The sequence below is a fragment of the Carassius auratus genome, chromosome 15, assembly GCF_003368295.1.
Source record: "Carassius auratus strain Wakin chromosome 15, ASM336829v1, whole genome shotgun sequence".
Lineage (NCBI taxonomy): Eukaryota > Metazoa > Chordata > Actinopteri > Cypriniformes > Cyprinidae > Carassius > Carassius auratus.
Genome location: NC_039257.1, coordinates 8,967,777 through 8,980,776, shown reverse-complemented (window position 1 = coordinate 8,980,776; position 13,000 = coordinate 8,967,777). Strand labels below are relative to the sequence as shown.

General features: G+C 39.2%; 1 protein-coding gene across 13 annotated transcripts in view; it reads right to left on the bottom strand.

Annotated features, from left to right (window-relative positions):
• The window catches only part of mecom (MDS1 and EVI1 complex locus), a 149,384-nt gene that overhangs the window by 18,911 nt on the left and 117,473 nt on the right, over positions 1-13,000 (bottom strand). For all 13 annotated transcript variants that reach the window (XM_026282110.1, XM_026282112.1, XM_026282104.1 and 10 more), the window contains exon 3: positions 3,804-3,920. In XM_026282110.1, the coding sequence (XP_026137895.1) occupies positions 3,804-3,920 (117 nt within the window). The remainder of the gene's footprint in view (positions 1-3,803; positions 3,921-13,000) is intronic.

Here is a 13,000-nt window from a genome sequence, read left to right as displayed (position 1 = left end):
GGTGTTATTTTTGGCAAGCCTTGAAGGCATTAGACGGCTCTTTTCCTGTTCAGTCTGGTGGTGACATTTGAGCATTCTTATTAGAAATGTCACACAATTAGACAGACACGCACAAAAACTCTTGATAATATGATAAAGGCAACAGAGAGGTGGAGACCCCTTGGAAACGCCATGGTCATTATGTGTGTGTGTGTGTGTGTGTACAAGACCCAGCAGGCCGCAAGGGACACGGAGGGACAGAGTCCTGCTCTATTGTTTAAAAGGAGAATACAGGGAACTAGCAGGACCCTCAAGACAACATGAGAACGGAGTCTCTCTCACACACTTTCACGGCCCGTCTACCCCTTCTGGTGCCTTCCTGCAGATCTCTGATATCTTGTACTTGTAATGTTACAGCCGACCCTCTTTCTGTGACTGTGTGTGTGTTTTTATTGCACACACTCACGCACAAAGACAGGGAGCAAAGGGCCACCATAATATTGTGAGTACATAACAAAGGCAGAGCTGTTCAAATGCTGTGTGAGGGGCCGTGGGGTGAATGATACGGGCACACACACTCATACAACGTGTTGGCCGGGGACACAGTGGGCCAGCCAAGCTCAGAGATCAGGGGAGTTTACTGGGCATCACTCCTGGCAACCCATCCTGGACTGTGCTCTGGTTCTTCAGTGCCAAGGGTGAGTGCCAACCTGCGAGTCTTTTCAGATGCCATAGAAGGGTGTGTGTTTGGCTGTGTGCACATGCTCACACACACTGTTCTGAGGATGAATGTGTATTACTGGGAGGACCTTTGAGTGGTAACCACAACAAATTGTTATATATCAGGACGAGTAATACAAATGTTACTACAGCTTGTTCAAATTGACTACAGAAGTTAGCTAGATCTGGAAAATTCACTCTGGATGTTTAAAAATAATAATTCCATGGACATTCCCAGAGATAAAAAAATAAATAAATGTGTTCTAAAATAAAATACAATTACTAAATAAAATAATAAATAGCTGAGTTTATAAAATAAAATAAAATAAAATAAAAAATATACACTCACTCATCCACTACCTGGATGCTCCCAAAGGTAAAATGAAATGAAGTATATGCATATGAATACATAAAGAAAAATGTAATTATATAATGTAATTTAATATAATAAAATACAATATAATACAATAAACAGTCAATTTAAAAAGCAAATAAATTAATTAAGAAATTACAAACGCACACACACACACCTAGGAAGTTTCAAAAAAGAAATTAATAACAATAAAAATAAATAAATAATAATTTTTACAGTATGTCCTCATTGGACAGCTAGGTTAACGCGTGAGTGTGTCTGGGTTAGGATGTCTGGCAGTTTCAGGTTAACTGGTAAGTAAAGGTTGTAAACTTTCAGTGCTTGTAGTAATAGATTGAGTCAGCTGAGTTAATCACACACAAAGCAGGCCAGACCTCATGGAGAAAGAATATGACACTAATATGACCCATTTTGACCCACACTGAACCACAGAAGACGAATCCTTCAACATTTATCATCAGGGCTTATCTTTCCAAGACTTTATAAGATAGACAGACACTTGCACTTGACTTTGAGGGCACTGAGAAGTGCACCAGATAATCTTTCCTTGACTTCAGTGATTACTGAAGCAAACAGCGCAACACTTTCCTCTCCAAGTAAGAGAGGTCACTTCATATACAAGCATCGCACACACACAGACTCACATAGCTCGACTCTATTGTGTAAGTGTCTATGAGAAACGGATGTTAGTCGACTGATGTCCTGATAAACAGGTCCATTAGATCCTTCGTTCAGCACTGTAGGAATGAAAAACACTCTCACACCGACCAACGCCTCACACTGAAAACCCCCTTTCTCCTTCCCCACGTCCAGTGAAAAGGTGACGAGTGATAAACTGGAATAATCGGACAATCAACATTCCTTGTGTCCAAGTCGATCAATATCTGTCCAGCCGTGGATTTTCTTCCTGTTAATTGTTCTAGGTAACACTTCAGCTATGAATGTTTTAGTGTTAAATATCTTAACTGAAATTATGAATCTAGCATTTCGTTTCATGCTGATGTTCCTCATCAATTTTCAAGAACTATCTAAGTAGTAAACACTACGATGATTCAGATTCATCCAACAATTATGTTATTTTACCCAGATAACATCTTAAGGAATAAAGGAAAGCTGTACGTGAAAAAAAGAGTGGGATCGGAAAAGAAGAGCACATTCCTTCACCTCCACGCAGCCAAAATCTGTTCTTTATGAAAACTGATAACGGTCAGTCTTTTGTATCTCTCTCTCCAGGTTTTGTCGCTATAAGGAGGAACAGCGTGATTATAAAAACATGTGGGATGCCGGAAGCCATAAAGTCTAAGCCCAACTCTTTGTTATGACAAGGTGTCATACTTTAACAATTATGGCCCATATCATAATGCTGTGTCTGAACCGGTTCTCTTCCTCTCTTTCTAGTTTCTCTTTATGAAAACCTTTAGAAAAGTCAAATATTTGGGAAATCTAGACCTCCCAGCCATCACATTGCCTTGCTTGCTTTCTCATCATTCAGAAACACACTTCAGATTGAGAGACGTTTTGATTTGATTCTTCTAGCGGATCTCACTTTGCAAAGTTGAATATGGAAAAATACAATTGGCCTGTTTAACATGTGAACGTCATTTCACTTGAAAAGGCCGACTGGTGCTTTGAGAGTTCTTTGTTATCAGTAGACAGGCAAATGGTAAATTCATTTCATAATCGCTGAATATCTCACTGTGTGATTTGGATGTTCAAGAAGGGTGTGATATCTCCAAAATAATCCTGATAGCATGAACTGATCGTCAGATTATTGTTTTGTTAGATTTAGCTTGCTGTGCTGTGTAGTGGTTCAAGAAAGCACAATAAAACTTCAACTCAACCCAATCCAACCCAGCTAAACTCCATTTAAATCCACTTGTCTCTAGTCCAGATCAATGCAGTCAGGATTAAATCCAGTCCATCTATACTAATCTCAGTTTACTCCAGTCCAGTATAATTTGCTTTAACTAATCTAATTTAACTAATCTAGTTTAACTATACTTAATTTATTTCAGTCCAACTCAAGTTGAACTCATTTTAATTGAATTCAGCTCAATTTGACATAGCTTTATTTCATTCAGTTTAATCCTGTACAACTCAACTCAATTTAATCTCAGTTCAAATCAAACCAACTCAACTCAGTTTCCAATATAACTAAATCTAGTCGAACTCGGTAAAGTATAACTCAGTGAATCCATTTTTTCAAAAATGGACTTGAAACTTTAAAAGTTGCATTTTAGACACACAAAAAAATGACAAACTAACCTCACAGAAATGGTTTAACCTTTTAAGGAAGAAAATTTAAAATAAAAAGGAAACTTAAATTTTGTGGTGTGTTAAATACTGTGAATAAAAGCTGTGAATTTATGGAAGTGACTCATTCTCTTTGTCTTCTCTCTCTCTTTTAGTCTCTTTCTAACTTGTCTTTCACTCCATAAGGATTCAGGAATTTGTCGTCCCTCATATCTGAATGCAAAGATACAAAATGTGTGATTATCATCATGCTTGACCGAGAGAGTACGTGTGGGTGTGTGTGTGTGATCTTGGCCTGTGGTCCTTCACGCTGCAGCCAAGATACAAAAGACCAAAACACAAAAACACAGTGACACACACACATCGAACGAGAACGAAAATGCAGAAGGAATCTGCTATTAAAGATAGCAGAAACACCTTTAAACACTTCATTATGTTGGCCATGCAGGTGCTTTGAGTGTGTGTGTCCTCCACGTACCTGCTCATGTATCTGGCAGGCTGTGAGGTTGTGTTGGTGGGTGGATGGAGAGATCTGAACGTGCCTTAGCCAGCTCCTGCTATCACACACGCTCCCATCCAAACCTGTCCGCTCGCCCTGAGAGAGAAAGAGAAGAGAGAGAGAGATCAGTCTTTGATCTTGAACTTTAAGAGATTACTGTGCAGTGACTAAAATCTCATGCCACCCACTGAGGCTTAGAAAACGGCAATACAGATAAGTCTAACTTATTACACACACACACACACACACACTTTCTCTAGGACACATACACACACTCTGACAACATCTTCTTCACACACTTCACTTCTCACTCTTTCTCACAGACTCTTCACCTTTGCTTTTTAGTCATCAAGCGAATGTCACAAACAAAACATTCTTAACATCATCTTAAACATCATCTAGTGGCTCAGATCACTTGCATCTGTTCAAGTAAGTTTTACACATCAACATCACAAAGATTTATTTATTTATTTTTATATATATATTTTTTTTTGCATTTGGTAAAGTATTTTGTGAAACAGGCCTTAAAAATATAAATATAATTTATACATTTTAATACCTAGTTGGTAGTTATCTAGTTTTTCAGCAAATATCCACAGCAAACAATTTAAAGGTTTTACAATATATTTAAAATACAAATTTGAACGTAAAAAGGAAATGCTTAAAAAGGTTAGACATTTCAGATTCGCGTGCAAACCAAATTATTTTGCAAAGACAAAAACTATTTAACAAAGACAGACTTTCACGTCTGCCCAGTAACAGTCTTCACATTACTGCATTTTCTGCCAAAACTCTCGAAACAAAAATAACGAGTTTATCTTTCACAGAGCTGCCAAACTACTGTTACAGTCCGTACAAACTTTCTCTCTCGCTCTATCCGTGATGTGAAACAAACATGAACACATTATTAACGAATAAAAAACGGGACAGTTGCCTTTAAGTGCAAACTAAACATTTATTTTATATTTAGGCTTTGAGTTTATGTAGTTTGACGCCAAATAAATCCACCGCGCGCAAACTCCCTCCCTCCCAAACAACCCATGTCTCTATCTTTTTTAAAGAAATATAAAACAAATAAACGGTGTTAAAATAAATGGATAAAAACAAAATGTTAGAAATTAAACAGGATATGTAACAAAAGAAAGTGTATTACAATGGTCTAGAAATATATTGTTAAAACAATGTGTTTTTGTGGAAAAAGAAAAAAAAATGTTTTATTACTTCAAACTAAACTCGTAAAACTAGAAACATTTGTCAGCTGTAATAACTTTCAGTTTTATTTTCTTTAGTCTTGTGATGAGAACCCATCTGCTGCTTTCATAGAACAAAATTAGTTTCATTTGGAAAAGGATGCACACAATTGTATAAAACAAAAATAAAACACGAAATATCGCTCAGAAAATACGTTTCAAAGGAAAGTAAATAAAAGGCAATAAAATGTTACTCAGGAAAAAACCCCGTAAAATACTAAATAAGTACAAAATCTATATTCAAATAAAAAATAAATAAAAAGCTGGAGATGTTAGCGACGCACAATGCATTCGAGCGTTACGCTTCAGCGCAAAAAAACCAAAGCCCTTCATTTTGATACAATTAAACAAGTTCAAAGGTGAAGGATGAATGGACTTTTATTTGACCATTAATTCGCGGCTTGTCAGAGAGAAACGTTGATATAAGAACATAAACCGCCTACCTTAAGAGCTCCACGGAAATCTCACTGGGAGGAAAGACTCAATGAAAGGACACCAAAAAACTCACAACAGCCTCGAATGAAGCTCTTACGCGAACGCTGTTTCGCGGCATGTAGCCTATCCCGTGTCTCTTGCTGAAGAAAAAAAATCGCTGTCTCTCTCCTCTCGTTTTGCTCTTATCAAGCGGACGACACGCTAAATTTCCCCGCGGACAAAAACTTTGTCCAACTTCAGTCCGTTCCTCCGCGAATCGTGCGGCTTAAAGTCCCCAGGTGTCGGTCTGTGTGACTGGCGGGTTTATTCACTGTCCCTCTTCGGGGCATCGGATCGCGAATGAAAGAGTGTGGAAATGAAACGAGGATCGTCCACCTTCAGTGATCTGAACGTGTAGGAGTGTCTCTGTCTGTCCCGTTCCAGTGGATCCTCTCTTGTCCCATGCGAGGGAGATGCGCTGAGGAGGAGGAGGAGGAGGATGAGGAGGAGGGGGGACCTGTCTCGCGTGTCCACCGGTCGGAAGTTGCGCGAGGCTCCCCCACGCTCGCGGAGAGGCGAGGTCAGCGCGAGGTCGGGACGGGGCTGCTCGCAGATAGTCCCGAATTTCCCCGCTTTGATGAAACCATCCAGTAATCACGAAATCAGCGGCGTTTTCCCTCCCCGCTTGCTTCGCTCCCGAAAACGAGCGAGGCTCGTGCAAGTGAAAGTGCACTGAGGTGCAAATCTGTTAGATTGTTTTCTTTAAGTCTAAATGACGTGCAATTAACATTACGACTAATTTAAGAACTAACATTTACGTTCAGCTTTAGTAAACACCAACAGAGCTACTTTAACGTTTCAAATAATTTCTTTTTTTATTATTTTCCCCTCGTGCACAATACACCTGCTCTTATAGCCCACGACTGAACACGATTGGCAAAATAAATTCTCTCCCATCTCTTCACACACCCACAAATCAAAATGCATTATTTCACAAAACAGACTATTATTATTTTTTATCACAGACTTCAACTTTTTTATGAGAACGAAAACTTCTCTGCAAAACAGACACTAGGTGGTTACTTTAGACTCACTTTTTTGCATTATTTGGTCAACTAGATTTTTCAAGTGGTTTAGCAATTAGCTAACACTGTTTTTAGTTTCTAAAGAACTTTAGAACTTGAACGATCTCATATCGCATTAGACACTTATTTTTAAGAGTGAGCCTTTTGGAGTCCAGCGCATTAAAGAAGCGCAATCCATTGACGGGACTCTAATGAAGATGAATATGTCTCCCTGGCCTATCTTTGACATTGAACTCAAGGTCTAGATAATGTCCATTGTTAATGAAATCGCAGGGCAGAAGCGGAGGAAGGACAGGAAAAATCATGTGTAAATACGACGGCCCTCGCCAGAGATTCCCATACACCCGCGCTTCTTGAGAACCGCAAAGAGACCCCGGTCCGCCGCGCATCGATTTCCTGCCATTCCTCGACTTGTCCATTGTTGGAAGCCTTTTTAATTTAGCCATAAATTGGGAAAGCTCAAGCTATGAGCTGTTCTATTTTCTCCCTGTCAGGATGAGGGATTTGGTTTATGATGCATTGTGTATTAAATACAAGTAATCTGGGAAAGTGATTGCCTGGCCTCGCCGGGGTCTGATGGAGGCTGGTGATAGAGGCTCCTCAGCTGAACTGTTCAGAAAAGGAGGGATAAACAAAAGGGCCGGTGGTATCTGTACCAAGGCTGGGGTAACACGGGGTAATCCACGGGGCAGGGGCAACTCCTGGAGCGTCACCCAGCGCTTCTCCGGTAGATGGCGTAGTGAGCCGGGTTTGGAAACGGGAGGAAAACTTTCCTTTTCCGCAGGAATGAAGTTGCATTTTTTGGCATTGGTGACACGTTGTTTAATATCGTATGTGTAGGAAAAACCTGCAGGCAGTATTTGAATGGGCACAAATGTTTAATTCGATAGATTCGAGGAGTCTAGAGACTGTATTATTTAGAGAACTGGCCGCCTCTCGCGCGCGCTCTCTCTCTCTCTCTCTGGAGGGAAGCGCATCAGTCAAGCGCGGAGCTGTGGAGCTACCGAGACCGGGAGTCATTTCTTTTCACGGCTGCGAAATTGCTGCACACAACGCCGTACACATTAAGGCGTCAAATTGCTAGATGGAACATGAAAGATTCAGTTGTATTGCCTCCAAATAGAAAATCGCCCGAACGACCTACAATGCAACTCGACGCTTAACCATGATTGAATTCAATAAAACTGAATTTAATCCGAGCCTATAATGAATTTATTAAATAAAAGCACTATCATTTAGATAGTAGATTTTTTTTGTTTGTTTGGGTGTTTGTTTAAACTACATGTTATAGCTGACTGCACATGGATCAATGACAAACTGCTACAGACATCAGAGATGATTGTTGGGAGAAATCCTTTAAAACAATCAAGGTTAAAACACGTGCCATGTAGTCTTTGACTCTGTAAATGTGGTGGTGTAACAAGTAAAAAAAAAAAAAAAACTAAAATAGACCTAAAATATTTTCCCAATTATTAGGCTATACTTTCAAAAAGTTTAAAAACATTTTTTTTTAAAACATTCATTACAAATAGCCTTTTACTTTATTTAAAGCCTATCTTTTCTCAATTTCTTAACCTGAACAACACTTTCATGCTTCATAATAAGAATATATGTGATAGTACTAGTCAACATAAAAAATGACATGACTTACTTGACAGAGGTTCTCAAGGGTGCCAAGAGGTCCTCTCTATTTCATGTTTTTTTTTGGTCACATGACAAAAAATTACTTCCTGCACGTTTGTTTACGCTTTTTACACGTAACTATTAATAACATTTTTTAAACAGAATTACTATAAGTCTACTGATTATTTAAAAAGAAATAATAAATGATTACCAAGCTTATGTCAGCATTACTTTTTTTCTTAAAATATTTTTAAATGAAACATTTCCCCCTCCTTTTTAGAATCATCGGAGAGTTACACCACCTACCTGTACTCACAACATGAATATGAAAATCACATTTAATACAAAAGTCCATCAAATGCAAGTTTTATTGACGTCACTGAATTGCTTCATTTTAATGTGTTTTAAATTAACCTAATAGATTAGGAAAACGCGAGTCACCTCATTCACCCACAGCCTAACAATTAATAACTACGAAACATGTTGTGATCGGAGGATTATCAAATGTTTGGTGTTTTATGAACTGTTTGAACAGAATAACAAATTAAAATTTCATCTTATTATTATTATTTTTTTTTTGAGAAAGCGCTTTGAAGTTGTTTCAAAATGTTCTTGGTCACGCTTGTTTTCTTTGTTTGTTTGTTTTGAAGCACTTTAAAGCTGCATCTTGTATTTTGTTTCGCTACATAAAACCAGTAGGCCTATGCTAAAGTTTGGATGCAGCTACGCGTTCCCCGTTCCTCTCTTCAAGACGCAATAGTTTGGCAGGCAGCGCCGCAGCTCGGGTTTGTTTATTTGCAGAGAACTAGCGCTGGACCGCGCGCATTAAGCCGTTAGCTAAAGTCGTGCGGAGGGGAATCCCAGATGGGCGAGAAACTGACGCCGGGAAGGAGCTGCTCCCCGCGGTCTCCCTCGGCCCTGGAGTCGCGCTCTAATGGAAACACTGTGTACGAGATGCATTCCAGCACATCCTAACGGGAAAGGGGGGGAAGAAAAGGAAAATATCGCAGCCAAATCCACATGAAATAGTTCAACCATTCATCGAGATAGACCTCCCATTGACAGGAGCGAAAAGCTGCATTAAGCCTGCACCGCGCCTCCCTGCAGACGCTGGACTCCACAACCAGCTATTAATTTAAAGTGCGGGGCCACTCAATCAATGGGCTCAACCAAAACTCATTTAAAACTGCTCCAACCGACCAATTTAGAGCCCGGGGCTGAGACTCCTTACCACTTAGTCATCTTTTGTCTGCCTCTAATAGCTTGAAAATCTAATGAAAACAGCTATAACATTTTCTTAAAAACGTGGCAATAGCATAAAATTTCAAATAGACAGATATAAGAACAATGTCATCATCAACAACATTAATAAGGGGATATTCATCATCTGGACAATTTCATACACAGTCTATGATGAACATGTTTTCGGATTCTGAATTAAAATGTATATATATATATATATATATATATATATATATATATATTGTGAGGTTTTTTTTTTTTAGGTTAAATACAAACAATTAGATGATGGAACTGTCAAGACTTTGTAAAAAGGAAGAAGAAAAAAAGCTGAAATTCTTGAAATAAACAATAACTGACATTAGTTTGTCATAATCATTTATTCTTAAGTGACTTTGCTTAAAAGTAAACCAAATTCATTTTTTCCATCAAATTAAAATGTGAATCATCCAACGCATGCTGCAATCCATGCTGAACATCAAGTGACAAGAAAAAAAACGATACAGAGAAGAGCCCTTTGACTGCATGTCAAAGTCATTATGTATTTATTAATATCACTTTTGGGAAAAGGCTCTGTCCATTTCAAATGGAGCAAACTTATATTTTGAAAACAAAAATCATCTGAAAACTTAAATATGTTCACACTCGCATGCATTTGAGTTGCAAAAAAAAGGTTACTTAGTAATTAGCATTTATTTAAGTACATGATGGCTTACACCATTTGAACTTTCAAAATCAATTCATACATTTTTTTGTTTTGTTTTTTTTTGTTTAAAGTGGTAAAAATGTTTTTTAAATGTGAAACCAACATGGATGCAAATATTGTTTCTACTTTTTCCCCCAGCATTTTTCTTTTGCAACAAAACCAAAATAATAAAGGAGAAAAAACACAAACAAATAATATCAAAACATCAAAATGACAAGATGATTTATTAAGTGTGGCACGTCTGTCAGTGCAATTCTGCATATTTTGGCGTTAAAAAAAATATTGCATGTGTGGCACACAAAACTGCCACTCTTCTCCATCTGTATCCCTAAATAAAACACTCTTGAGGGGCTTTGAGAGCTCTCTTTCCTAACACCAACCAATTACCATTAAAAGAGAAGGGAGGAAATGAAAGTGGAAAAATGTAAATAAAAAATTTCCTCGGATCTGGAAGTAGGCCCGTAGCACGTGTGTTAATCTCCACCTCAGTAATTTGGTTCTGTGAGAGAGGTACTGCATCCCCGCTGCTGCGCCCTGCGTGCCATAAATCACAGCTTTATGTGGACGGGGTCAGTGCGCCCCCCTCCTCTGAGGTGCCCTGGCTTAGTCCATTGCGCCTGCGCCGTGTTTACCCTTTCACTCGGTCCCTGGCTTGTTCCTAATTATTTAAGATTATTTTCATTCGCCAGGGTCAAAGAGAAAGAGAGAGAGTGTGTTTCTGCTGTCTATTTCAGTAGTGCATTGTGTTGAATTAGTACCCCATCATCTTGGCCCCGTCTGTGCAGTCTCACCCGCCGTGTCCCCTGCAGGCCCTGGGGCCCGAATGCATGACGAGGGGCCTATGTTTCATCTCCAAGCACACACACATCCAAGTGAAAACAAAATTGGCTGAGCTCCCAAAACTTCCACCTACATGCTGAATAATTTAGTCTTTATATTTGAAGAACAACCGTGTGGAACACACAGCTACCACAGATTGATTGTTTAAATGCAATATGCGCCACTTTATTGCAACATCACACATCTTCAATTCATCATTAAGAGCCTAAAAAGTTGCTGCGGTCTTCTAAGGAGGATCAGTTAGTACAAGCATAATTTATGTTTTGGATATGAAACACTTTTGTGTAAGTGGCGGGACCCGTTGCGCCGGAAGGTCGGGTGCGAAACAGATAGATTGTGTTCTCTGGTTAACATGAAGTTAATTGCTTTGACAGCGGGAATGACAAGACGTGACTCGGGCGCAATAACACAGGCCGGCCAAAAACAGAACCAGTAGTCTGCAGCACAATGCGCCATTCAAACCGTGAGACTTATAGGGGCCAAGGGGGGATGCGTTTTTTTTTCCTCAAAAACATAGGTGGGAAGTGCTGGATTGTATTCACACCACTGATTTTTGGGGTTGAGAAGTCTCTCCTGAAGTGTGGCCTCAGGCACCGCGCAGCACACAGTCGACCGTTGGAATGTGCCACCTCAGGGGGACGGGGAAAGGAGGGGTTTATGATAGGGGCTGTGGTAATCACAGATACTTCCCTTTCGTTTCCACACACACACACACACACAAATGTCCCAAACTGTATGCTGGCCATGGGGTGCGATAAAGTCGGCAGCTGTGTCAAGAGGTAATGTTTTTAAAACATAAATTAGTGAGGCGGGAGAAGTGTACCTAAAACGCAACTTCATTTACCACAGTAAAACACACACACAAATAGGCATCTCAGTGTTTTGGAGGGTAATTAGATATCCCTATAAAGCCTACTATATTATATTTAATATGCAAATTTCTGCAGCCTCAGCCTTTGCTGAAATTCCTGTTGTCTACAGTCTACAACATCTGGCATTTGATCTCTTAATCTGCATTGAAACATATGCATTTTATGAGCTTTGTTTATGAGCTTTTCATAAAACTAAGCATTTAAATATCATACAGACAGTTGTATTATTGGAGATATAGAATGACAATTGATATTTATAAACATTTTATGTAAGTAGCCAGCTATTCTATTATAAAAATCTCACTGGTTTCCATTACAAGTAAATTTCATCTTCACATTTGGCTATATAAATATCAGCAACAAATTGAATATTTTTACTTAGTTTGTTCCACTGAATAAGACTGAGGTGTTTTTTCTTACTTAAAGTATGTATATGACCTCCACGTGTGCAAACTCTTGTCTAAAGGTTTCATTAACCTATTCCATTTAGATTTTCCTGACCATTATTTCACATGTCAGGCTTTACAGGGTAAATATCCTGTGTGCATAATTTTTTAAAGATTATTTTAATGCTAAAACAGTAGAACGTACCACCTCAGATCCGAGGTGGGGGTGTTGAACATTCATTACGTTTATTGAGCTGTCTGACAGCCTTTGATGTGTGATGCACTTGAGAGGTAACAGCAAGCTCTCCTATACGCCGTGTCCAATTTAAAGCCTCATTTTTAATATTTGAGAGATAGGTCTATCCGGTGTGCTTACAGACACGCGCACACACTCACACGCACCTTTATCGTAATGGGAAATTAGATACCACAATGAAGGCTCATTACATCCACAGGCCGCCGCTTGGTGTCTTAAACCGAGCGGGAAATGAAATTCCTGTGGCCATTAAAACAGTCAGGTCTGCGTTTTAATAATCACGCATGTAAGAGGCACTTAGCGCGCGACGCAATCTTTTCAGCACCACCCTGTAAACTGAAAAAAAAGAGAAAACCATTAAGGCTGCAAACGCAGGTGTTTTCGGAGGCGACAGGCGCACATGTGCTACCGATGTGCTAGCAGGCATGCGGCAGCAATTTTCATTTTGGCCTGCCACCATAATGCGTTCGCACCTTTTTAATTGCGAGCAAAAATCGTGAGTGCT